The 27,938-nt window shown below is 47.5% G+C and overlaps 1 protein-coding gene across 1 annotated transcript; it reads left to right on the forward strand.

Moving 5' to 3' along the window:
• The first annotated feature begins 60 nt into the window (after positions 1–60).
• On the forward strand, positions 61–27,938 carry LOC121568135 (CWF19-like protein 2). The gene is made up of 7 exons (XM_045212801.1): positions 61–138; positions 20,557–20,628; positions 26,118–26,216; positions 26,465–26,581; positions 26,897–26,977; positions 27,131–27,232; positions 27,597–27,938. Exons 1-7 carry the CDS (start codon positions 61–63, stop codon positions 27,735–27,737), a joined length of 690 nt encoding a protein of 229 aa, XP_045068736.1. The 3' UTR covers positions 27,738–27,938.

Below are 27,938 nucleotides of genomic sequence, written 5' to 3' on the forward strand. Positions count from 1 at the left end.
CTTCCATCCATCCGCTAGAGAGATGAGTAGATGACCTTTGACTTCTTGACAATGAGAATAATGTCAACAGCAGAAAAGAGGGCTGAGAAAGAACGTCTGAAAGCGGAGGAGAAAGAGAAGGCCCGGGTCATCGAGCAGGTGTGTGTGCTCGCTATGTTTAAATGGAAGGGTGATGGAAGTCGATTGCCTCACTTCACCTCTTCTGTTGGTTACCTGGGCAACCAAAGGTGCCGAACTGAGCAGGGACAAGGGACTTAACAACAGCTTTGTGTGTGTGTGGTGCCCTGGGCTTGTCTGCACAAGATGGAGTTGAACCCGTTGTGGAAGGCCGGGGGGAGTGGCCCTCCCCCAGAAGAGAAGGCCAGTAATGTGGTTAAAAAAGGTCAATCAAACCCCCTGCACAACTTCATACTACATCATAAACCTTTTCTGCTCTCACACTTGTACCTGAAGTTTAATCATCAAACCCATGTACACAACTCTCTATATCATCCCAGTCTTTGGTCAACCCTCCCCCGGCCTCTCCGTCTGTGCTAGGACTCCCCCCTCCCCTCTCTCTGTGCTAGGACTCCCCCCTCCCCTCCGTCTGTGCTAGGACTCCCCCCTCCCCTCCGTCTGTGCTAGGACTCCCCCCTCCCCTCTATCTGTGCTAGGACTCCCCCTCCCCTCCATCTGTGCTAGGACTCCCCCTCCCCTCCGTCTGTGCTAGGACTCCCGCCTCCCCTCCGTCTGTGCTAGGACTCCCCCTCCCCTCCGTCTGTGCTAGGACTCCCCCTCCCCTCCGTCTGTGCTAGGACTCCCCCTCCCCTCCGTCTGTGCTAGGACTCCCCCTCCCCTCCGTCTGTGCTAGGACTCCCCCCTCCCCTCCCCTCTATCTGTGCTAGGACTCCCCCCTCCCCTCCGTCTGTGCTAGGACTCCCCCTCCCCTCCCATCTATCTGTGCTAGGACTGCCCCTCCCCTCCCATCTATCTGTGCTAGGACTCCCCCTCCCCTCCCATCTATCTGTGCTAGGACTCCCCCCCTCCCCTCCGTCTGTGCTAGGACTCCCCCTCCCCCTCCGTCTGTGCTAGGACTCCCCCTCCCCCTCTCTCTGTGCTAGGACTCCCCCTCCCCTCTCTCTGTGCTAGGACTCCCCCTCCCCTCTCTATGTGCTAGGACTCCCCCTCCCCTCCCCTCCATCTGTGCTAGTACTCCCCCTCCCCTCTATCTGTGCTAGGACTCCCCCTCCCCTCTCTATGTGCTAGGACTCCCCCCTCCCCTCCGTCTGTGCTAGGACTCCCCCTCCCCTCTATCTGTGCTAGGACTCCCCCCTCCCCCTCTGTCTATGCTAGGACTCCCCCTCCCCTCCCCTCCCCTCTATCTGTGCTAGGACTCCCCCTCCCCTCTATCTGTGCTAGGACTCCCCCTCCCCTCTATCTGTGCTAGGACTCCCCCTCCCCTCTATCTGTGCTAGGACTGCTGCCCTGTCACTCTGAGAGGGGAGGGATGGGTAAAGAGTTCAGTGTTTACAGGCACTGAGGGCCCAGACACCACGTAAATCATAGACAGACAGACGGACAGACGGAGGGAGGGAGGGAGGGAGGGAGATGTAAGTAAGAGATAAATAAGAGAGGGGGAAATAGGAGTGAGAGAGAGAGAAAGGAGTAGGAGAGGGAGACGCTGTAGGGGAATATTGGGTAAAGAATTTCTAGCAGACGGATGGACAAGGAGAGAAGGAGAGGGGGCAGAGAGAAGGAAAGGGGGCAGAGAGAAGGAGAGGGCAGAGAGAAGGAGAGGGGGCAGAGAGAAGGAGAGGGGGAAGAGAGAAGGAAAGGGGGCAGAGAGAAGGAAAGGGGGCAGAGAGAAGGAGAGAGGGCAGAGAGAAGGAGAGGGCAGAGAGAAGGAGAGGGGGCAGAGAGAAGGAGAGGGGGAAGAGAGAAGGAGAGGGGCAGAGAGAAGGAGAGGGGGCAGAGAGAAGGAGAGGGGGCAGAGAGAAGGAGAGGGGCCAGAGAGAAGGAGAGGGAGCAGAGAGAAGGAGAGAAGAAGGAGAGGGGGCAGAGAGAAGGGGAGGGGGTAGAGAGAAGGAGAGGGGGCAGAGAGAAGGAGAGAGAAGGAGAGGGGGCAGAGAGAAGGAGAGGGGGTAGAGAGAAGGAGAGGGGGCAGAGAGAAGGAGAGGGGGCAGAGAGAAGGAGAGGGGGCAGAGAGAAGGAGAGGGGGCAGAGAGAAGGAGAGTGGGCAGAGAGAAGGAGAGGGGGCAGAGAGAAGGAGAGGGAGCAGAGAGAAGGAGAGAGAAGGAGAGGGGGCAGAGAGAAGGAGAGGGGCAGAGAGAAGGAGAGGGTGCAGAGAGAAGGAGAGAAGGAGAGGGGGCAGAGAGAAGGAGAGAAGGAGAGGGGGGCAGAGAGAAGGAGAGAATGAGAGGGGGCAGAGAGAAGGAGAGAAGGAGAGGGGGCAGAGAGAAGGAGAGGGGCCAGAGAGAAGGAGAGGGGGAAGAGAGAAGGAGAGGGGGCAGAGAGAAGGAGAGGGAGCAGAGAGAAGGAGAGAGAAGGAGAGGGGGCAGAGAGGAGAGGGTGCAGAGAGAAGGAGAGGGGGCAGAGAGAAGGAGAGGGTGCAGAGAGAAGGAGAGAATGAGAGGGGGCAGAGAGAAGGAGAGAAGGAGAGGGGGCAGAGAGAAGGAGAGAATGAGAGGGGGCAGAGAGAAGGAGAGAAGGAGAGGGGGCAGAGAGAAGGAGAGGGGGCAGAGAGAAGGAGAGAAGGAGAGGGGGCAGAGAGAAGGAGAGGGGGCAGAGAGAAGGAGAGGGGCCAGAGAGAAGGAGAGGGGGCAGAGAGAAGGAGAGAAGGAGAGGGGCCAGAGAGAAGGAGAGGGGCCAGAGAGAAGGAGAGGAGGAAGAGTGTGCGAAAATTAGTGCAGAAAGAAAGAGAGAGGGAGGCAGGGAGTATTGAGAGATACTGTATGAGAGAATAATAAGTAAGAGGTGCAGAGAGCAGTGTTGCCAACTAATTTTCAGGGGAAGTTGCTAGAGGCAGGTCGATTTGTTGCTAAATGATGTTGTGATGTCATTCCCGCACTATTCGCTGCTCTGGCACCCCAATGGTGGAACAAGCTCCCCCACGACGCCAGGACAGCGGAGTCACTGACCACCTTCCGGAGACACTTGAAACCCTACCTCTTTAAGGAATACCTGGAATAGTATAAAGTAATCATTCTACCCCTCCCCCCCCATAAAAAAAGAAAGGAAAAAAAAGAAAAGTGGTTGTCCCACTGGCTATCATAAATTGAACGCACCAATTTGTAAGTCGCTAAGAGCGCCTGCTAAATGATGTAAATGTAAATTGCGTGATGACGTCATTACGTAATAACGTAAAACTGCGTCATTACATAGAATACACAATAACATTACTCAAATTGACTGGCCATCTCGGTGACAAATATGATTTGACATTTGTTAGTTTAGATTTGTTTGTTTATTATCACATCTTTTTATTTGTAAAATATAGATAGATATAAACAACACTTTTTATATGATCAGATATTTTTATTTTTAAACACAACACATTGAATTATTGAACAATTACACATTATTGAACAATTACATTAGATTTTTTTATTAACTAGTAAACCTACACATTCTGAACAGTTATAGTTTTAAGCAGTGTATAGGTAGTTAGTTAACATGCTACCTAACTGATCAACAATTATAGGTACAAGCTAATAACAAGGTATGTATGCTATCTTATTGAACAAGCAACTTAACTCAAATAATGATGTGTGCGCTAGGCATCTCTCTCCAGCTCTCTCCAGGTTGTTGTGCTGCTTGGCTGGCCTGCTGCTGCCTGTGCACTAGCTGAGCGCCTGCTGCTGACGTCACTGCTGTGTGACAGAGAAAATTGTTTTTGAGTCATTTAGAGGGGAAAATGTGTGCATTTTAGCGTTTGAGTCACTTTTCAAAAGTTGCTAAAAGTTCCAAATACATTTGTAAAAGTAGCTAAATTTGTTGCTAGGTGCTGTTTGGAGAAAAAAAAAGTTGCCAGGGTAGTCTGAAAAGTTGCTAAATCTAGCAACAAAATTGCTAAGTTGGCATCACTGGCAGAGAGAGGGGTCTTGGTTCTGCTAAGCTGACAGTGTGCGTGTCATCTCCACTCAGTAGGTACTCTACCATCTCCTGAGTGAGCCTCACTTTAACAGTGTGGCAGAATAAGTAGACTTAAGACACATACACACTCACACATACACACTCACACAGACACACTCACACATACACACTCACACAGACACACTCACGCATACACACTCACACAGACACACTCACACAGACACACTCACACAGACACACTCACACAGACACACTCACACAGACACACTCACACAGACACACTCACACAGACACACTCACACATACACACTCACTCAGACACACTCACACAGACACACTCACACATACACACTCACACAGACACACTCCCACAGACAGTGACGCACACTGTCACGTATGCAAACCAAACTCTCCTAGATACAGCCATGGACAGTACACACACACACTTTTCTCTCTAAGCTGTGTGTGTCAGAAGGGAATGTTGTTTTCCTCATCTCTGGTTTGACTGAGAGGTTCATGAAGTGGTGTGTGAATGGGCGGGGGGGATAACACGCTGTGAGAGAAAAGAGATTGAGAAAGATTGAGGGAGAGGATAACTTCTCTGCGGAAAGCAGATGTGAAATTGTTCAGGAGAAGAGGGATTAGATGAGAGGGAGCTATAGGCAGTCCATGGAGACGTTTCAGAAGAGGATGGATGAGGCTGAGATTGCTGTGTATGGATACAAGAGAGGAGAGGGGAAATGGATGGGCAGAGAGAGAGGAAGAGGGTGGAGAGGAGAGGAAGAGGGTGGAGAGGAGAGGAAGAGGGAATGTCACCGGGACAGAGATCGGGATGGAGATAGTAACAGAGATAAAGATGGTGATAGAGATGGAGCGAGATAGAGATGGAGAGAGAGAGAGAGAGAGACAGAGAGAGAGAGCTCAAAGACATTGCTCCTGCATTTTTAACAAAAAATATAGATTTAGAGTTAGATAAAGTAGGATTTTTTGGCAGGGACATATACAGGATGCTACCCTCCACAACATAACCTTCATTCCAAACCAAAACTCCAAACCTACAACCTGATTTTGGACGGAATTACCTGGAAAGCTTTCTACTACCAAGGATTACTATTATCAAGCTATACAGCAAATGCTCTGGCAAACAAACAGAAACCTGAAAACACCATCCAACCTGGAACTGAGTGAGTAATGTTTAGTATGAAGCTATTTTTCACTTTCAAAAACCAAGAAGAAAAATACATTACAATGATATATTTTATTTTATAAGGACTGAATGCTAAGGCTACCAAGCTTAAGCTTGCTACAAAGAGATACAATTTCAATTAGCACTGACGTGTGAAGTGAGAGGTGTCAAAGCCCTTGAGCCCAACAATGGCAGGAGAGTCGTACAGTCTACCCCAACTAAATGGAGAGGCCTTAGAAGCACCCCCCCCACTGTTCAGAGGTCATTAAAATACAGTACCCTCTGAATGTAAAAAACGACAAGACACGAAAAGAGTACAAATTGAAACTTATTTTGGGGAAGCACGAGACACTTTTTGCTGATTTGTATAAAAATGGGAACATAAGCAACCTTATCTTCCACACAGACCATCCCCTGGCATGGCACAGTGCTATACTAGCACACTACCCATCTGTTAAGAGGGGGGGTGTTAGCGACGGGTGGAAACTCAGGATACTGGACAACGAGGACTCTGAGTCGTCTAATATTAATCTCTATAAATCTGGAACCGTTTTGGTTCAAGGCAACACCAAACAGTTCCAGCTGGACTTTCACCTAATCAAAGAAATAGCTCAGCAGGAGAAGCTCTCCCTTGAGAAAGATACCCCTACCCCGAGCGGGTCAGACCAGACCTCTTCATCATTAAATAACCCCACAGAGCAACCCCAAGCAGAAAGTCAACTTCCCAGCATAGAGTACTACTCCCTCATTGAAATGAAGGATAAATTCACCCAGCTGGAGGTAAGGCAGGTGGAGCTGGAACAGCAGGTGAACACACTCCAGTCAGCACAGACCCAGACAACAGTCCAGCACAACAACACCCCCTTAACTAGACCTGGAGAGCTGCAGGTAGAGAGAGACATCTCTGGACTGTGGTGAGACAACATCAACAGGAGAAAGAGCAGGAGCAGGAGAAGAACAGAGCACTAGAGGAGAGGATCAGAGTGCTGGAGGAGAAGGTGAGAACGATGACGGGTGACATAGAACAACCCATTAGAGAGCTGGCCACCCCCGCAGAGAAGCCAGCAGAACAGCCCACCTCAGATCCTGGCCAAAGTCTCGACACCGCAGCAGAACAGTACACCCTAGACCCTGACCATAGCCTCGACATCACACCCAGACAAACAAATGAAGAACCCCAAGCCCAGGGGATCCCAACCCCTCTGAGCAACCCCCCAGTCAGACACCCTGATAGCCCTCATGACGACCCCCCCACACCCACTGAGGACATACACAAGCCACAGATTGTACTCCTTATGGACTCAAACGGGAAATACATACAAGAAAATAAACTTTAACCAAAACACACAGTGTCTAAACTCTGGTGTCCAAACACCCAGCGCGCCCTAGACCTTCTGTCTGAGGACCGACTGGATCACCCAGCCACATAATAATACACACAGGCACAAACGACCTGAGAACACAGCAGGAAAGGGTGGCCACATCACTCAAGGGAGTGATAGAAAAAGCTTCTTCTACTTTCCCCAATGCACAAGTGGTTATCTCAACCCTGTTACCACGAAAATACTTCCACCCTGCTACCATACAGTGGGTAAACGCAAGTATTTCCCGTGACTGTGCATCAAAACCAAATGTCTACCTGGCCCACCACTCCACCCTGGACGTGAACAGCCTTTATGACCAGGTCCACCTATACAAGGCAGCAGTGCCCACCTTCGCCCGGACCCTAAAGGATATCGCCCTCAACCGCAGACCCAACACCTCACACAGGAGCAACAGATCAACAGATACCCCGCCCAGACCAGCGAGACACTCTCTCAGACCTGCGGGACCCCCCCCCAGGACCTACACATAGAGGACCCCCGCAGAGAGGACCTACATCCAGACCACAGCACCATCAACCACATCTACACCCCCACCCCCACCAATTAACTCCCCCCCAAGTCAACCATGCCCACACCCCATTTAGGCCCCCTCAGATCAGACCTATGCCCCTCCTACCCACCCCAAGCCCCCCATTCCCACAAAGAGGGCCTCAACATGAAAGTCACACATACGCCCAGGCCGTGAGCAGGCAAACAGGCCCAACACCCACTCTTACACTAGCCCAAGCCAATGGCATGTACCAGATGCTCAGCAGGCTCTGCTCACAATTACTGGCCTGAGGCCAAACCACACAACCAACAACATTAGACACTTTATGGAACACAAAGCCTTCACTATTTCATCCTGGAATATCCAAGGCCTGAGGTCATCTGCCTTTGGCCTAAAGAGCAGGAATCTGGACTTCACCAAAGAAATCGGAAATACAGACATTGTCATCCTACAAGAAACATGGTATAGAGGAGACGGACCCACTGGTTGCCCTCTAGGTTACAGAGAGCTGGTAGTCCCATCCACCAAACTACCAGGTGTGAAACAGGGAAGGGACTCCGGGGGTATGCTAATTTGGTATAGAGCAGACCTAACTCACTCTATTAAATTAATCAAAACAGGAACATTTTACATTTGGTTAGAAATTCAAAAGGAAATTATCTCAACTGAGAAAAATGTCCTCCTGTGTGCTACCTATATCCCCCACTAGAATCCCCATACTTTAATGAAGACAGTTTCTCCATCCTGGAGGGGGAAATCAATCATTTCCAGACCCAGGGACATGTACTAGTCTGTGGCGACCTAAATGCCAGAACTGGACAAGAACCTGACACCCTCAGCACACAGGGGGACAAACACCTACCTGGAGGTGACAGCATTCCCTCCCCCATATGCCCCCTAGGCACAACTACGACAACATAACCAACAAAAACGGGTCACGACTCCTGCAGCTCTGTCGCACACTGGGTATGTACATAGTCAATGGTAGGCTTCGAGGGGACTCCTATGGTAGGTACACCTATAGCTCATCTCTTGGCAGTAGTACTGTAGACTACTTTATCACTGACCTCAACCCAGAGTCTCTCAGAGCGTTCACAGTCAGCCCACTGACACCCCTATCAGACCACAGCAAAATCACAGTCTACTTGAACAGAGCAATACTCAATCATGAGGCATCAAAGCCAAAGGAACTGAATAATATTAAGAAATGCTATAGATGGAAGGAAAGTAGTGTTGAAACCTACCAAAAAACAATTAGGAAACAACAAATTCAATCCATTCTAGACAACTTCCTGGACAAAACGTTCCACTGTAATAGTGAAGGTGTAAACTTGGCAGTAGAAAACCTAAACAGTATATTTGACCTCTCAGCTTCCCTATCAAATCTAAAAAATCTCTAACAGAAAACCAAAGAAAAGTAATAACAGTGATAAATGGTTTGATGAAGAATGCAAAAACCTAAGAAAAAAATTGAGAAACCTATCCAACCAAAAACATAGAGACCCAGAAAACCTGAGCCTACGCCTTCACTATGGTGAATCACTAAAACAATACAGAAATACACTACGGAAAAAGAAGGAACAGCATGTCAGAAATCAGCTCAATGTAATTGAAGAATCCATAGACTCTAACCACTTCTGGGAAAATTTGAAAACACTAAACAAACAACAACACGAAGAGCTATCTATCCAAAACGGAGATGTATGGGTAAACCACTTCTCCAAACTTTTTGGCCCTATAACAGAACAAACAGCAAAAAAATATACATGATCAAATGCAAATCTTAGAATCAACTATTAAAGACTACCAGAACCCACTGGATTCTCCAATTACATTGAATGAACTACAGGACAAAATACAAACCCTCCAACCCAAAAAGTCCTGTGGTGTTGATGGTATCCTCAATGAAATGATAAAATATACAGACCACAAATTTCAATTAGCTATACTTAAACTCTTTAACATCATCCTTAGCTCTGGCATCTTCCCCAATATTTGGAACCAAGGACTGATCACCCCAATCCACAAAAGTGGAGACAAATTTGACCCCAATAACTACCGTGGGATATGCGTCAACAGCAACCTTGGGAAAATCCTCTGCATTATCATTAACAGCAGACTAGTTCATTTCCTCAGTGAAAACAATGTACTGAGCAAATGTCAAATTGGCTTTTTACCAAATTACCGTACGACAGACCACGTATTCACCCTGCACACCCTAATTGACAAACAACAAACCAAAACAAAGGCAAAGTCTTCTCATGCTTTGTTGATTTCAAAAAAGCTTTTGACTCAATTTGGCATGAGGGTCTGCTATACAAATTGATGGAAAGTGGGGTTGGGGGGAAAAACATACGACATTATAAAATCCATGTACACAAACAACAAGTGTGCGGTTAAAATTGGCAAAAAACACACACATTTCTTTCCACAGGGCCGTGGGGTGAGACAGGGATGCAGTTTAAGCCCCACCCTCTTCAACATATATATCAACGAATTGGCGAGGGCACTAGAACAGTCTGCAGCACCCGGCCTCACCCTACTAGAATCTGAAGTCAAATGTCTTCTGTTTGCTGATGATCTGGTGCTTCTGTCACCAACCAAGGAGGGCCTACAGCAGCACCTAGATCTTCTGCACAGATTCTGTCAGACCTGGGCCCTGACAGTAAATCTCAGTAAGACAAAAATAATGGTGTTCCAAAAAAGGTCCAGTTGCCAGGACCACAAATACAAATTCCATCTAGACACCGTTGCCCTAGAGCACACAAAAAACTATACATACCTCGGCCTAAACATCAGCACCACAGGTAACTTACACAAAGCTGTGAACGATCTGAGAGACAAGGCAAGAAGGGCCTTCTATGCCATCAAAAGGAACATAAAATTTGACATAGCAATTAGGATCTGGCTAAAAATACTTGAATCAGTTATAGAACCCATTGCCCTTTATGGTTCTGAGGTCTGGGGTCCGCTCACCAACCAAGAATTCACAAAATGGGACAAACACCAAATTGAGACTCTGCATGCAGAATTCTACAAAAACATCCTCCGTGTACAACGTAAAACACCAAATAATGCATGCAGAGCAGAATTAGGCCAATACCCGCTAATTATCAAAATCCAGAAAAGAGCCGTTAAATTCTATAACCACTTAAAAGGAAGCGATTCCCAAACCTTCCATAACAAAGCCATCACCTACAGAGAGATGAACTTGGAGAAGAGTCCCCTAAGTAAGCTTGTCCTGGGGCTCTGTTCACAAACACAAACAGACCCCACACAGCCCAAGGACAACAACAACAACAACACAACTAGACCCAACCAAATCATGAGAAAACAAAAAGAGAATTACTTGACACATTGGAAAGAACAAACAAAAAAACAGAGCAAACTAGAATGCTATTTGGCCCTAAACAGAGAGTACACAGTGGCAGAATACCTGACCACTGTGACTGACCCAAACTTAAGGAAAGCTTTGACTATGTACAGACTCAGTGAGCATAGCCTTGCTATTGAGAAAGGCCGCCGTAGGCAGACCTGGCTCTCAAGAGAAGACAGGCTATGTGCACACTGCCCACAAAATGAGGTGGAAACTGAGCTGCACTTCCTAACCTCCTGCCAAATGTATGACCATATTAGAGACACATATTTCCCTCAGATTACAGCGATCCACAAAGAATTAGAAAACAAACCCAATTTTGATAAACTCCCTTATCTACTGGGTGAAAAACCACAGTGTGCCATCACAGCTGCAATATTTGTGACCTGTTGCCACAAGAAAAGGGCAACCAGTGAAGAACAAACACCATTGTAAATACAACCCATATTTATGTTTATTTATTTTCCCATTTGTACTTTAACTATTTGCACATTGTTACAACACTGTATATATACATAATATGACATTTGAAATGTCTTTATTATTTTGAAACTTCTGAGTGTAATGTTTACTGTTAATATTTATTGTTTATTTCACTTTTGTTTACTATCTACTTCACTTGCTTTGGCAATGTTAACACACGTTTCCCATGCCAATAAAGCCCTTAAATTGAAATTGAATTGAATTGAGATGGAGAGAGGGTTAGCGAGAGAGATGGGGCGGCGCACAATTGGCCCAGCGTTGTCCAGGGTAGGGGAGGGAATGGCCGGCAGGGATGTAGCTCAGTTGGTAGAGCATGGCGTTTGCAACGCCAGGGTTGTGGGTTTGATTCCCACGGGGGGCCAGTATAAAAAATAAAATAATAATAATAATATTGTAAGTCGCTCTGGATAAGAGCGTCTGCTAAATGACTAAAATGTAAATGTAAAATGAGATGGAGAGAGAGAGAGAGAGATGGAGAAAGGGATAGAGAGAGAGATGGAGAGAGGGATAGAGAGAGAGATGGAGAGAGATAGAGATGGAGAGAGGGATAGAGAGAGAGATGGAGATGGAGAGAGGGATAGAGAGAGAGATGGAGATTGAGAGATGGAGAAAGGGATAGAGAGAGATAGAGAGGGATAGATAGAGATGGAGAGAGGGATAGAGAGAGAGATGGAGAGAGGGATAGAGAGAGAGAGAGAGAGAGATGGACAGAGATGGAGAGAGGGATAGAGAGAGAGATAGAGATGGAGAGAGAGATAGAGAGAGAAATGGAGAGAGAGATGGAGAGAGGGATAGAGAGAGATTGAGATGGAGAGATTGAGAGAAATGGAGAGAGGGATAGAGAGAGAGATGGAGAGATGGATAGAGAGAGAGATGAAGAGAGAGAGGGAGATAGAGTGAGATGAGAGAGATGGAGAGGGAGGGAGAGAGAGATGGAGAAGGGGATAGAGAGAGAGAAAGCAGTGGAGAGAGGGATGGAGAGAGAGATGGAGAGAGATAGAGAGAGGGATGGAGAGAGAGATAGAGAGAGGGATAGAGAGAGATGGAGAGAGAGATTTTGATAAACTCCCTTATCTACTGGGTGAAATACCACAGTGTGCCATCACAGCAGCAATATTTGTGACCTATTGCCACAAGAAAAGGGCAACCAGTGAAGAACAAACAACATTGTAAATACAACCCATATTTTTGTTTATTTATTTTCCCTTTTGTACTTTAACTATTTGCACATCATTACAACACTGTATATAGACATAATATGACATTTGAAATGTCTTTATTATTTTGGAACTTCTTTGTGTAATGTTTACTGTTGATAGTTATTGTTTATTTCACTTTTGTTTACTATCTACTTCACTTGCTTTTGCAATGTTAACATACGTTTCTCATGCCAATAAAGCCCTTAAATTGAATTGAATTGAATTGAGATGGAGAGAGGACTGGAGGTGGACCTAGGGACTGGGATAGAGAGAGGACTGGAGGTGGACCTAGGGACTGGGATAGAGAGGGGGCTGGAGGTAGACCTAGTGACTGGGATAGAGAGAGGGCTGGAGGTAGACCTGGTGACTGGGATAGAGAGAGGGCTGGAGGTAGACCTAGTGACTGGGATAGAGAGAGGACTGGAGGTGGACCTAGGGACTGGGATAGAGAGAGGGCTGGAGGTAGACCTTGTGACTGGGATAGAGAGGGGGCTGGAGGTAGACCTAGTGACTGGGATAGAGAGAGGGCTGGAGGTAGACCTTGTGACTGGGATAGAGAGAGGGCTGGAGGTAGACCTGGTGACTGGGATAGAGAGAGGGCTGGAGGTAGACCTAGTGACTGGGATAGAGAGAGGACTGGAGGTGGACCTAGGGACTGGGATAGAGAGAGGGCTGGAGGTAGACCTTGTGACTGGGATAGAGAGGGGGCTGGAGGTAGACCTAGTGACTGGGATAGAGAGAGGGCTGGAGGTAGACCTTGTGACTGGGATAGAGAGGGGGCTGGAGGTAGACCTAGTGACTGGGATAGAGAGAGGGCTGGAGGTAGACCTTGTGACTGGGATAGAGAGAGGGCTGGAGGTAGACCTTGTGACTGGGATAGAGAGAGGGCTGGAGGTAGACCTAGTGACTGGGATAGAGAGAGGGCTGGAGGTAGACCTAGTGACTGGGATAGAGAGAGGGCTGGAGGTAGACCTAGTGAATGGGATAGAGAGAGGGCTGGAGGTAGACCTAGTGAATGGGATAGAGAGAGGGCTGGAGGTAGACCTAGTGACTGGGATAGAGAGAGGGCTGGAGGTAGACCTTGTGACTGGGATAGAGAGAGGGCTGGAGGTAGACCTAGTGACTGGGATAGAGAGAGGGCTGGAGGTAGACCTAGTGACTGGGATAGAGAGAGGGCTGGAGGTAGACCTAGTGACTGGGATAGAGAGAGGGCTGGAGGTGGACCTAGGGACTGGGATAGAGAGAGGGCTGGAGGTAGACCTAGTGACTGGGATAGAGAGAGGGCTGGAGGTAGACCGAGGGACTGGGATAGAGAGAGGGCTGGAGGTAGACCTTGTGACTGGGATAGAGAGGGGGCTGGAGGTAGACCTAGTGACTGGGATAGAGAGAGGGCTGGAGGTAGACCTAGTGACTGGGATAGAGAGAGGGCTGGAGGTAGACCTAGTGACTGGGATAGAGAGAGGGCTGGAGGTAGACCTAGTGACTGGGATAGAGAGAGGGCTGGAGGTAGACCTAGTGAATGGGATAGAGAGAGGGCTGGAGGTAGACCTAGTGAATGGGATAGAGAGAGGGCTGGAGGTAGACCTAGTGACTGGGATAGAGAGAGGGCTGGAGGTAGACCTTGTGACTGGGATAGAGAGAGGGCTGGAGGTAGATCTAGTGACTGGGATAGAGAGAGGGCTGGAGGTAGACCTAGTGACTGGGATAGAGAGAGGGCTGGAGGTAGACCTAGTGACTGGGATAGAGAGAGGGCTGGAGGTAGAACTAGTTACTGGGATAGAGAGAGGGCTGGAGGTAGACCTAGTGACTGGGATAGAGAGAGGGCTGGAGGTAGACCTAGTGACTGGGATAGAGAGAGGGCTGGAGGTAGACCTAGTGACTGGGATAGAGAGAGGGCTGGAGGTAGACCTAGTGACTGGGATAGAGAGAGGGCTGGAGGTAGACCTAGTGAATGGGATAGAGAGAGGGCTGGAGGTAGACCTGGTGACTGGGATAGAGAGAGGGCTGGAGGTAGACCTAGGGACTGGGATAGAGAGAGGGCTGGAGGTAGACCCAGTGACTGGGATAGAGAGAGGGCTGGAGGTAGACCTAGTGAATGGGATAGAGAGAGGGCTGGAGGTAGACCTAGTGACTGGGATAGAGAGAGGGCTGGAGGTAGACCTGGTGACTGGGATAGAGAGAGGGCTGGAGGTAGACCTAGTGACTGGGATAGAGAGAGGGCTGGAGGTAGACCTAGTGACTGGGATAGAGAGAGGGCTGGAGGTAGACCTAGTGACTGGGATCGAGACAGAGAGAGGGACAGACCTAGAGAGAGAGGTGGGGATGAGAGCCTTGACTCTGGGCTAGGCCGGAGTCAGCCTCCCCTCTCCCTCAGAGCTCTGAAAAGTCGCTTCCTCAAGCCTGCTGACGAGGATGATGGAGGTGAGTTCAGTGTAGTACCTCGTTCCACACACACAAATATACACACCCTACTAACACTCTACTAGGCGGAGTGTCAGCCCCTGCTCCGGCCCGAGCTTCCATGGGTTTCCTGAAACCTGGGTCTGACGATGAGTCGGATCGGAAGAGGAGCGGTCCGGCCTGAAGGAAGAGCAGCTCCGGACAGAAATCTGCTTCAGGAAAACCGGAGCAGGATAAAGAGAGGGAGTCTGGGAAAACCATGTCCACTCCTGACCAGGGTCATAGCTGCAACAGGCCTGCAGTGACATCATTGAGGTCAGAGGTAAAATACACAGTCGCTATAGCACTGTTCCAACTGTTTAGCAATTCATTTTGGCTTCTTCTCTCCCCAGTATTAATCACTCATCTAACTTGCTTGGATATTTAAGCAAGAGTTCCAACAGGATCCACAGATATGCATGTTGGATGCACTACATTTCAACTGAATATGTTGTAATGGTACTAGAGATGTTTAGCTATTGGCTAGACTGAACTTGTAGAAGCATTCTTCCAATCCCCAGAAGATTCTCTGAATATCTGAACTCTGAACCTGAAGTCATTTCTTCTCTGTAAGACTAAGATAGTATTTTTCTACACACTGTCCTTGACCCTGGCCCTGTCTACTGATGGGGAAAACTTTCCCATCACTTCATCCAAACTTTAAAATGACCCCTCAGATGATTCTCTCCTCCACTTGACCTCCTCCTCTTCCTTTTTTTACACGCAATCATTCCCTCCGTTCATCACAGTCTTTCACAGTGACCGTTCCAAAGTGGCAGTAGCTGTTTCAAAGTAGCAGTAGCTGTCCCATAGTAGCAGTAGCTGTTCCATAGTGGCAGTAGCTGTTCCATAGTGGCAGTAGCTGTTCCATAGTAGCAGTAGCTGTTCCATAGTGGCAGTAGCTGTTCCATAGTGGCAGTAGCTGTTCCAAAGTGGCAGTAGCTGTTCTATAGTAGCAGTAGCTGTTCCAAAGTTGCAGTAGCTGTTCCAAAGTGGCAGTAGCTGTTCCATAGTGGCAGTAGCTGTTCCATAGTGGCAGTAGCTGTTCCAAAGTGGCAGTAGCTGTTCCAAAGTGGCAGTAGCTGTTCCAAAGTGGCAGTAGCTGTTCCAAAGTGGCAGTAGCTGTTCCATAGTGGCAGTAGCTGTTCCATAGTGGCAGTAGCTGTTCCAAAGTGGCAGTAGCTGTTCCATAGTGGCAGTAGCTGTTCCAAAGTGGCAGTAGCTGTTCCATAGTGGCAGTAGCTGTTCCATAGTGGCAGTAGCTGTTCCATAGTGGCAGTAGCTGTTCCAAAGTGGCAGTAGCTGTTCCATAGTGGCAGTAGCTGTTCCATAGTGGCAGTAGCTGTTCCAAAGTGGCAGTAGCTGTTCCATAGTGGCAGTAGCTGTTCCATAGTGGCAGTAGCTGTTCCAAAGTGGCAGTAGCTGTTCCATAGTGGCAGTAGCTGTTCCAAAGTGGCAGTAGCTGTTCCAAAGTGGCAGTAGCTGTTCCATAGTGGCAGTAGCTGTTCCATAGTGGCAGTAGCTGTTCCAAAGTGGCAGTAGCTGTTCCAAAGTGGCAGTAGCTGTTCCATAGTGGCAGTAGCTGTTCCAAAGTGGCAGTAGCTGTTCCATAGTGGCAGTAGCTGTTCCAAAGTGGCAGTAGCTGTTCCATAGTGGCAGTAGCTGTTCCAAAGTGGCAGTAGCTGTTCCAAAGTGGCAGTAGCTGTTCCATAGTGGCAGTAGCTGTTCCATAGTGGCAGTAGCTGTTCCAAAGTAGCAGTAGCTGTTCCAAAGTAGCAGTAGGTGTTCAATAGTGTCAGTAGATGTTCCAATGTAGCAGTAGCTGTTCCATAGTGGCAGTAGCTGTTCCAAAGTGGCAGTAGCTGTTCCAATGTGGCAGTAGCTATTCCAATGTGGCAGTAGCTGTTCCAAAGTGGCAGTAGCTGTTCCATTGTGTCAGTAGCTGTTCCATAGTGGCAGTAGCTGTTCCAAAGTGGCAGTAGCTGTTCCATTGTGTCAGTAGCTGTTCCATAGTGGCAGTAGCTGTTCCAAAGTGGCAGTAGCTGTTCCAAAGTGGCAGTTATCACTTCACGCACCATAGAACACTCACTCAATTATCTAGATTTTCTCTCGTTCATATTCACTCTTTGTCTCTCTCTTTTTCTCTCCCTCACACCCTCACTCTATCTTTCCCCATTCCTCTCTTCCTCTCTCTTTCCACCACGTTTCTCTCCCCTCTCTCTGTCCGTATTGCTCCACCGCTCCCCGTTCTCTCTCTATCATTAGCTAAGTCATTAAGTTAAACCTGCATCCAGAAGCCCTTTAAACCTCTGCAGCGTGAAATGAAGGTGCCGTTTTAGAAGAAAAGGTAATCTGTGAGGAGAGAAATTCTGTCGGGAACGAGACAGAAGGAGACGGTTTCTGAGACAAGACGACCATCAGAAAGAACATGGCAGAAACAGGGAGAGGGGTAGAAAGGGATGGATGGAGCGAGAAAGAGAGCAGGGAAATGGACCAGAAAGAGAGAGAAGGGTGGAGATGGAGGGAGGGATAGAGAGAGAGAACCATCAGGGGAGAAGAGAGCAGAACAAGCCGGTTGATTTGTGAGCGGGTGAGCCTGTTCCGATGCTGCTAAGCCTACATTTAGCAGAACCTCTTGGACATCTCTCTAACACACACTGACACACACACACACACACACACACACAGGTATCTGATGTGTACAATGTGTACCTCTTGTTGTCTTTGCTTAATTTAACCTAATTTCAGTTCTTCCCTGTGTCTTCATATCTGAGAGCAGCAGTGACAGTTTGAGTGAGGAGGAGATGAAGAGATGAACAAACTGGGAGCCAGGCTGGTGAAGGCAGAGATGATGGGTAACACGGTGATGTGTTTCCTCTCTTCATCCTAGTCACCCAAAAAAAGACAGACAATTCCCCATTCTGGATGCTTTCCATACACCCCTGCCCATAGGCCCTTCCCCTAGCATATCAGGTCCCACAGCTCTCTCTCGCTCTCCTTAATCACAGCAAAATACTCATTTTATAGCAGTCACTCAGTCCACTCAACCCCCATCCATCTCGGTATATCAATCCATACAGGTTTTACTGGCCTCAGTACTATATAACACACACATTTATACCAGACAGTTGTACTGGGCCTTGAGTACTCTATAGCAGACCACTAAGTGTCCCTGGTTTGAGAGACTGCGTTGGTGTGTGTGTTTTTGTTAAATGCCTTTTAACTGTGTGCTTTCATACCCTATAGAATAACAGCATTGGCATTTGTCACTAGAGACAGGCTTCAGAGGACTGAGTGTGGATGTGGCCACTACTCTCTATCTAAATACCCTTCAGAGGACTGAGTGTAGATGTGGCCACTATTTTCCTATATCCCCTTCAGAGGACTGAGTGTGGATGTGGCCACTACTCTCTTTCTATATACCCTTCAGAGGACTGAGTGTGGATGTGGCCACTATTTTACTATATCCCCTTCAGAGGACTGTGTAGATATGGCCACTATTTTCCTATATCCCCTTCAGAGGACTGAGTGTGGATGTGGCCACTACTCTCTTTCTATATACCCTTCAGAGGACTTAGTGTGGATGTGGCCGCTATTTTCCTATATCCCCTTCAGAGGACTGTGTAGATGTGGCCACTATTTTCCTATATCCCCTTCAGAGGACTGAGTGTGGATGTGGCCACTACTGTCTTTCTATATACCCTTCAGAGGACTGAGTGTGGATGTGGCCGCTATTTTCCTATATCCCCTTCAGAGGACTGTGTAGATGTGGCCGCTATTTTCCTATATCCCCTTCAGAGGACTGTGTAGATGTGGCCACTATTTTCCTATATCCCCTTCAGAGGACTGTGTGTGGATGTGGCCACTACTCTCTTTCTATATACCCTTCAGAGGACTGAGTGTGGATGTGGCCACTATTTTTCTATATCCCCTTCAGAGGACTGTGTGTGGATGTGGCCACTATTTTTCTATATCCCTGTCTGCTCTGACAGTGTCCAGTCACAGCCAGCTCCTCTTAGCTGACAAGGGCTTGGTAGAGATGGGCCAAGCACGAACGAACACACACTCTGCTAGTGGCTTCCTCTGCTAGTGGCTTCCTCTGCTACTTTTCCACATTGTCCACATCCCTCTCATATGAGACAGAGGGTTAGAAGGTGCTGGTGGTAGAAGTTTGTGGTGGTAGAAGGCAACAAATGAGAGGCAAAAAGAGGGAGAGATATGGGGCTGACTGAAAGACAGAGTGGAGAAGGACATATGGAGTGAGTGAGAGACAGAAAGACAAAGGGGGGAGAGACGGACTGAGAGAGAGAGAGAGAGAGAGAGGGAGAGACGGACAGAGATGGAGTAAGAGCTATCCCGCAGGTGAAGAAGCCAGGTGTGGCGGTCCTGGGCTGGTGTAGTTACACGTGGTCTGCGGTTGTGAGGCCGGTTGGACGTACTGCCAAATTCTCGAAAACGATGTTGGAGGCGGCTTATGGTAGAGAAATTAACATTAAATTCTCTGTCAAAGGTTTTTAGATTTGTTTTGCAAATGTATACAAAATAAAAAACAGATACCTTATTTACATAAGTATTCAAACCCTTTGCTATGAGATTCGAAATCGAGCTCAGGTGCATCCTGTTTCCACTGATCATCCTTGAGATGTTTCTACAACTTGATTGGAGTCCACTTGTGGTAAATTCAATTGATTGGACATGATTTGGAAAGGCACACACCTGTCTATATAAGGTCCCACAGTTGACAGTGCATGTCAGAGCAAAAACCAAGCCATGAGGTCGAAGGAATTGTCCGTAGAGCTCTGAGACAGGATTGTGTCGATACACAAATCTGGGGAAGGGTACCAAAAGATTTCTGCAGCATTGAAGGTCCCCAAGAACACAGTGGCCTCTTAAATGGAAGAAGTTTGGAACCACCAAGACTCTTCCTACAGCTGGCCGCCTGGCCAAACTGAGCAATGGGGGAGAAGGCCCTTGGTCAGGGAGTTGACCAAGAACCAGATGGTCACTCTGACAGAGCTCCAGAGTTCCTCTGTGGAGATGGGAGAACCTTCCAGAAGGACAACCATCTCTGCAGCACTCCACCAATCAGGCTTTTATGGTAGAGTGGCCAGACGGAAGCCACTCCTCAGTAAAAGGCACATGACAGCCCACTTGGAGTTTGCCAAAAGGCACCTAAAGGACTCGCAGACTATGAGAAACAAGATTCTCTGGTCTGATGAAACCAAGATTGAACTATTTGGCCTGAATGCCAAGCGTCACATCTGGAGGGAACCTGGCACCATCCCTACGGTGAAGCATGGTGATGGCAGCATGCTGTGGGGATGTTTTTCAGCGGCAGGGACTGGGAGACTAGTCAGGGTCGAGGGAAAGATTAACGGTGCAAAGTACAGAGAGATCCTTGATCAAACCTGCTCCAGAGCACTCAGGACCTCAGACTGGGGAAAATATTCACTTTCCCGGACTTGAACCCGATCAAACATCTCTGGAGAGAACTGAAAATAGCTGTGCAGCCACGCTCCCCATCCAACCGGATAGATCATTGAGAGTATCTGCAGAGAAGAATGGGAGAAACTCCCCAAATACAGGTGTGCCAAGCTTGTAGCGGCATACCAAAGAAGACTTGAGGATGTAATCGCTGCCAACGGTGCTTCAACAAAGTACTGAGTAAAGGGTCTTAATACTTATGTAAATGTGATATTTCAGTTTTTGTATTTTTTATAAGTTAGCTAGAAAATCTCAAGTCAAGGGTTCTGAATACAATCCGGAGAGGTTGTTCAATGTAATTCAGTGTGTTATGTAGGAATGGCTGGAGAAACGGCACTCTGTGTAAGAGAAATCCAGAAATCATTAGTGTGCAGTGGGTTGGTGGTGTGAAGTTTTTAAATGTGTGTCTCCTTTAGGCTCTGATGTAGAAACTGAAGACCTAGCTGGAATCGTCCCTTAAAGCCAAGGAGAACCGCGCTGAAAATGCCGCACAGCAACCTGGGAAATCAGACAGGGTGAGTGGAGGTGTATATGGATGAAAGGATGGAGGGAGGGAGGGAGGGAGGGAGGGAGGGAGGGAGGGACAGGCATGCTAGTCTCTGCCTCCCTTACCCCTCAGGGAGCCAAAAGCATAAGGTAGTAGCCTACTGTAAGTATGTGCTACTCTTTTGGAGATGACCATTAGCACTTCAGAACAGACTAAATCACTGTCAGCTGACTGACTGAGTGCTCAGTAGCAACAAGCCTGCAGACTGATTGACTGCTTTTCCCCTGCCTGTCTACCCCATCTGTCTGAATACCTGCTGTCTGAATGCATGTAGCGTTATTCTCTCCTGTCATTGACATGAATGCATTTTCTTACTCCCTCAGATTTATATATCCTAGTGTTCTAGGGTACACACACACTCCCAACACATCTACCTTTGTCAGATTTATTCCCTAGCGTTCTCTCCTGCCCTGGTATGGGTTTATCCAAACAGAGAGCTCATAGCTCCACTTTTATTACACAAGTGGTTTAAATTAACGCCGTTATCACGTCATCCATCTTCCGCCAGGCATGAAGAATCTCAGACACTCAAAGAGGAATCTTCAAAACAACGTCACATCTCAACTTTTATTAGAAAATACAATCGCTGTTAGTATGTGGCGGTCTACTTTTCCTGTGTGTGTGATTGTGTTCACTGGCTGTCTGTGAGTGTTGGCTAACACTTGTCACACTGTTCTTTCTCTCCTTGGCCTTGAACTCAAACCTGCTCCACCATCCAGCCCCGCCCTGGATCAAAGACTTTCTCCTTCTGTGAAATGCTCAGCTTTCTTTGGTGTTTTTTTGTAATATGTTATGGCCCATTTTCTTTTGTTAGCAGTGTCAATCGTCAATCATCTCTCTCTCTCTCTCTCTCTCTCTCTCTCTCTCTCTCTCTCTCTCTCTCCTCTCTCTCTCTCTCTCTCTCGCTCTCTCTCTCTCTCTCTCTCTCTCTGTGTGTGTGTGTGTAATTTCAGCTTTGAATGAAACCCTCTAGTGCACAGATAATCAACAAGATTCAGCCGCAGGACGATTTTCTTTTCAGGGGTCTGCCAGTTGGGGAACCCTGCTCTAATGAGCTGTTTGATCATGAACCCCTCTCCTCAGTTAGAAAAAACATGAATAGATAGCATACGATCATAGATACAACTTGGCTACATAGGCCCACAAACATTTACAATGAATAGCAAAATCACAATAATCACAAGAATGGCTTCAAATCAAAGTCTACGTTGAGACCAAAGGGAGCAAGGGTCTTTAAATTAAAGATCCTCGTTTTAACAATAAATTATTGAGTTCACCCCCTCTCCTAGGGAGAGTGACATGTTCGATGCCGATATAACGTAGGGACGAAATCGAGTGGTTCGCTTCCAAAAAGTGGGCAGCGACTGGGTTTGTCAAGTTTTTTGCACCTAATGGTGCTACGATGCTCCAAGATTCGTACTTTTAATTTGCGCTTTGTTTTACCCACATAATTTTTACCACAAGGACAAGTTATAAGATAAATAACTGCTTTTTGGTTGACCTTGACTAATGGCTGTAAACCATGACACGCAGTAAGAGAATGAAGGCCAAAAGCCTTGACTCAAAAGCATTAGCTTTCACAATGCATTGTGATATTCCATTAAGAGCACGCAGACTTGTTGGTATACCTGATAGGAAGCCTGATAGGTTTTCCCATTGGAAATGCTTATAGTGTAGTGTCTCTTTTGTAGAAGGTCTTTGGTGCAGTCTGTGAGACAGGATACGTCAAGGTAAATGTGTCAGCTCCCCTGAGGGCAGAATGGAGAGAACAGCCTTCTGGGATGTGTAGTCTTGCAGCCTCACTTCCTGTGTACTAGAAACGGACAGAGTATCACTGTCAGATTTATCCATCTGAATATGTATCCTTCCAGTTTTAAGCGAGAGTCTCTCTCTCTCTTGCACACTCGCTCATGATCTCTCTTCATCGCTCACTTTTTCTCTAAGTATATGAGTAAATCTTTTGGAGTGCAGAGAAGTGTGTGTGTGTGAGAGAGCGAGAGCGAGGGAGAGAGAGAAAGCATTATTAATAAACTCTAGGAGACGTCAGAGTTGCCATGGGGATTCAAAATGAAAGTGACAAAGTTGCACCTTTTTAGCTCACTCTCCTCTGTGGGCTATATCCTTAGCTCCGCTCACACACACACACACACACACACACCCTCTCTCTCCTTAGCTCTACTGTAAGCCTACAAGCATGGACTAGATTCTAAATACTGCTACAGTTACCATGGCCTAGTGACTAAATACTAGATCTAATCATTTATATATTTATAATATACATGGAGAGAACGCCTAGTCCTTATGGCTTTAACACTGGCCCTGTGTACTCCTCAACCACCACCCTAGTCCTTATGGCTTTAACACTGGCCCTGTGTACTCCTCAACCACCACCCTAGTCCTTATGGCTTTAACACTGGCCCTGTGTACTCCTCAACCACCACCCTAGTCCTTATGGCTTTAACACTGGCCCTGTGTACTCCTCAACCACCACCCTAGTCCTTATGGCTTTAACACTGGCCCTGTGTACTCCTCAACCACCACCCTAGTCCTTATGGCTTTAACACTGGCCCTGTGTACTCCTCAACCACCACCCTAGTCCTTATGGCTTTAACACTGGCCCTGTGTACTCCTCAACCACCACCCTAGTCCTTATGGCTTTAACACTGGCCCTGTGTACTCCTCAACCACCACCCTAGTCCTTATGGCTTTAACACTGGCCCTGTGTACTCCTCAACCACCACCCTAGTCCTTATGGCTTTAACACTGGCCCTGTGTACTCCTCAACCACCACCTAGTCCTTATGGCTTTAACACTGGCCCTGTGTACTCCTCAACCACCACCATAGTCCTTATGGCTTTAACACTGGCCCTGTGTACTCCTCAACCACCACCCTAGTCCTTATGGCTTTAACACTGGCCCTGTGTACTCCTCAACCACCACCCTAGTCCTTATGGCTTTAACACTGGCCTGTGTCTCCTCAACCACCACCCTAGTCCTTATGGCTTTAACACTGGCCCTGTGTACTCCTCAACCACCACCCTAGTCCTTATGGCTTTAACACTGGCCCTGTGTACTCCTCAACCACCACCCTAGTCCTTATGGCTTTAACACTGGCCCTGTGTACTCCTCAACCACCACCCTAGTCCTTATGGCTTTAACACTGGCCCTGTGTACTCCTCAACCACCACCCTAGTCCTTATGGCTTTAACACTGGCCCTGTGTACTCCTCAACCACCACCCAAATCGGACTTTTGATTTCTTCAGTCAAGCTGATCTGATAACCAGTTTAATAGATCAATGATATTGAAATATTAGCCGACTGTCTCCTGTATCAACGTTTGTCTGGGTTTAGTTTTCCCTCACCCAATGCAGCCTGATGCAGCTACACTATGCCTAGACCTGGTGTTTCTGTAGATGTTTCAACGGGTTCCAAGGATAGTTAGTATTTTAGACGCTTTGATATTTACCTTCTATGGCACAACGGGTCAGATTCCAAAAGCATTTGCTGTTTGCACTTTTTGGGTTCCCAGTTCCACAACTGATGGTCAATCTAAACAAGGCGAAGTCCCACTCGGCCATTCAGGGCGTGCGTGCGGCGCAGCTAGAAGTTGTCTAAAACTCCAGCAGTGAGGTGCAGCAATTACATCCCCACACACACACAGACCTGTGGTTTAATTCATTAATGAATTATCCACTTAGTGAAGGCTGACAATATGAGCCCCACACTGGCCCAGCACACACACACTTATCACATCTCTGCCTTAGTGTCTGTAAGCGGCTTTAGCTAGATCGAGTGTCTCCCCTGTGCTCTGTCTGAGAGAGAGATGAAATTAGAGCTGAAAATTAGAGTAGATCAATTAGAGCTGAGATTAAAACACAGCCACCCACTACACACTACAAACTACACACCACACACACTACACACTACACACACTACACACCACACACACTACACACTACACACCACACACACTACACACACTACACACTACACACACTACACACCACACACACTACACACCACACACACTACACACTACACACTACACACTACACACTACAAACTACACACACTACACACCACACACACTACACACTACAAACTACACACCACACACATTACACACTACACACTACAAACTACACACACTACACACCACACACACTACACACTACACACTACAAACTACACACACTACACACCACACACACTACACACTACACCACACATGCCACAAACTACACACACTACACACCACACACACTACACACTACACACTACAAACTACACACCACACACATTACACACTACACCACACATGCCACAAACTACACACACTACACACTACACACTACAAACTACACACACTACACACTACACACTACAAACTACACACACTACACACCACACACATTACACACTACACCACACATGCCACAAACTACACCCACTACACACTACACACTACAAACTACACACACTACACACCACACACACTACACACTACACACTACAAACTACACACCACACACATTACACACTACACACTACACACTACAAACTACACACACTACACACCACACACATTACACACTACACACTACACCACACATGCCACAAACTACACACACTACACACTACACATTACACCACACACCACAAACTACACACTACACACCACACACATTACACACTACACACTACACCACACATGCCACACTACACACCAGACACCACAAACTACACACCACACCACACACCACAAACTACACACACCACACTACACACCACACACATTACACACTACACACTACACCACACACGCCACACCACACACCACAAACTACACACCACACCACACACCACAAACTACACACACTACACACCACACACTACACCACACACCACAAACCACACACTACACATGCCACACACACAATACACACCACACACAGACACACACACTACTAGGCCTGCTCTCACACAGACCCAGACCTGTCAATCAGTCAAGACAGGGTCTGGAGACACAACATCCCCACAGCTCACCCTGTATCCATGGAGACGCCTCTCTGTCACTTCCATAAAAATAAAATCCTAGAAGCAACACTCAACCATCAGATCCTATAGACATGGTTTAGTTGTGACGTAAATGACAACTGAACCAACACAAACACTACTTTTCAAAGCACCCTCCTATCTTGTTTCTGTGTGCAATGTGAAGAGTGGGAATATTTGTCCGCTGTTCGTTGCTCCCTAGTGTGATCTTTATTGAGCTACAGCAATAACGTGCACTGATCAAACAATGACGTCTGTTAACTGACCCGGCTACAGCAATATGGATTGGTATTGATAGACTGATTGATTACTCTAGTCTAGTGTGAGACTAGCCCTTTGGGTCTCTGTCTGGGCGTGTGTGTGTGTGTGTGTGTGTGTGTGTGTGTGTGTTGATAACGTAGAAAGAGCACAGGCGACTGGCGGTTACCGTGGAGAAATGCCATCACTGCTTCAGCAACCCCGAGCTCCAGAAACACCTGCTCATCACCATAGGAACCAAGGTGAGAGAGAAGGGAAGGAAGGTTTGGCCCCCTGGGATTCCTAGTGTCAGATTGGTATGAGTGTGTTCTGACCGTGTGTGTGTGTGTGTGTGTGTGTGTGTTCTGACAGTGAGTGTGTGTATAGGTATGTTCTGACCATGTGTGTTCTGACTGAGTGTGTTCTGACCGTGTGTGTGTGTATAGATATGTTCTGACCGTGAGAGTGTGTGTGTATGTTCTGACAGTGAGTGTGTGTGTTTTCTGAACAGGTGTATCTGAGCCTGCCTGGAGGTGTGTCTCTGACAGAGGGTCACTGTCTGATCGCTCCGCTGCAACACCACCGCTCTGCCACTGGATTGGACGAGGACGTGTGGACAGAGATCCAGGTCAGCCAGGATCTGCCTCTACTACAGCCTAGACATGCCCTCCCACCTTTCAGATTTTCACTGATTGGTCTAGAAGGCAGAGAATGGAGTTTGTGTGTGAAATTGTGTGTTTGTTGGTGTGTCCTACAGAAAGCCATCTGTAGAATAGATGAGGTGTCTGGGTTAATAAAGTGTGTTGGTGTGTCCTACAGAAAGCCATCTATAGAATAGATGAGGTGTCTGGGTTAATAAAGTGTGTTGGTGTGTCCTACAGAAAGCCATCTATAGAATAGATGAGGTGTCTGGGTTAATAAAGTGTGTTGGTGTGTCCTACAGAAAGCCATCATGGAATGTGATGAGGAGTGGGCGATGAGAAAGAAGGTTGTGGATCTCTCCTCCAAAGACATCTGCCATGCAGTGAGTTATACCTCCATCTTTCCCCCTTCCTCACTCCTTAAAAGCCTTCATCCCTCTACAAAGCTCCAGAACCAGTCGCCTGTCCCTGCCCCTGGGTTTATAAGGGGGGTGTATTGTGAGTGTGTGTATGACTGTGTGTTCTCTCTGTGCCAGGTGCCGCGGGGTCTGCCCTATTTCTCTGTAGACTTTGGTCTTCAGGGGAGCTTTTTTCACGTCATTGAGAACGAACACAAGTTCCCCCACTACTTTGTCAAGGTCATTGATTTACAACACAAGTTCCCCCCACTACTTTGTCAAGGTCAGTGAATTACAACACAAGTTCCCCCACTACTTTGTCAAGGTCAGTGAATTACAACACAAGTTCCCCCACTAGTGAATTACAACACAAGTTCCCCCACTAGTGAATTACAACACAAGTTCCACCACTAGTGAATTACAACACAAGTTCCCCCACTAGTGAATTACAACACAAGTTCCCCCACTAGTGAATTACAACCACTATGGGGTGCTTTTACTGTCTGTATGCAGTAGCATGTTATGTATGTCCGCTGTATCACGCTAACCCTTCTCACTTCTTTCTCTCTCCTTCTCTCCCCCTCCTCCTCTCCCCTCTCTTCAGGAGATAGTTGGGGGGATGTTGGACGTGGAGCCGAGGATATGGAGGAAGTCCATCAGAGAGAACTTTGACGACCAGCAGAAGAAAGTCCTTGAGTTCTGCCAGTGGTGGAAACCCTTTGACTGCACCAAGACGGACAGCTGAACCAGCCAACCAACATGTCTCAATAAACCCCTATCCCCTTTTACATCTGAAAATATACAGTAGATGTAACTGCAAGCAGTATGGTGTTAGCCCCGCCTTGTCCTCTGATTAGTTAAGACTAAGAGGAGTCTCTGACGTTCTGCTTTATAATCCTCTATGATCCTGTCAACACGTTGTTTTGCTCCCAGATTATTTGGATTA

This window comes from Coregonus clupeaformis, unplaced genomic scaffold (genome assembly GCF_020615455.1).
Source record: "Coregonus clupeaformis isolate EN_2021a unplaced genomic scaffold, ASM2061545v1 scaf0052, whole genome shotgun sequence".
In the NCBI taxonomy this organism is placed as follows: Eukaryota; Metazoa; Chordata; class Actinopteri; order Salmoniformes; family Salmonidae; genus Coregonus; species Coregonus clupeaformis.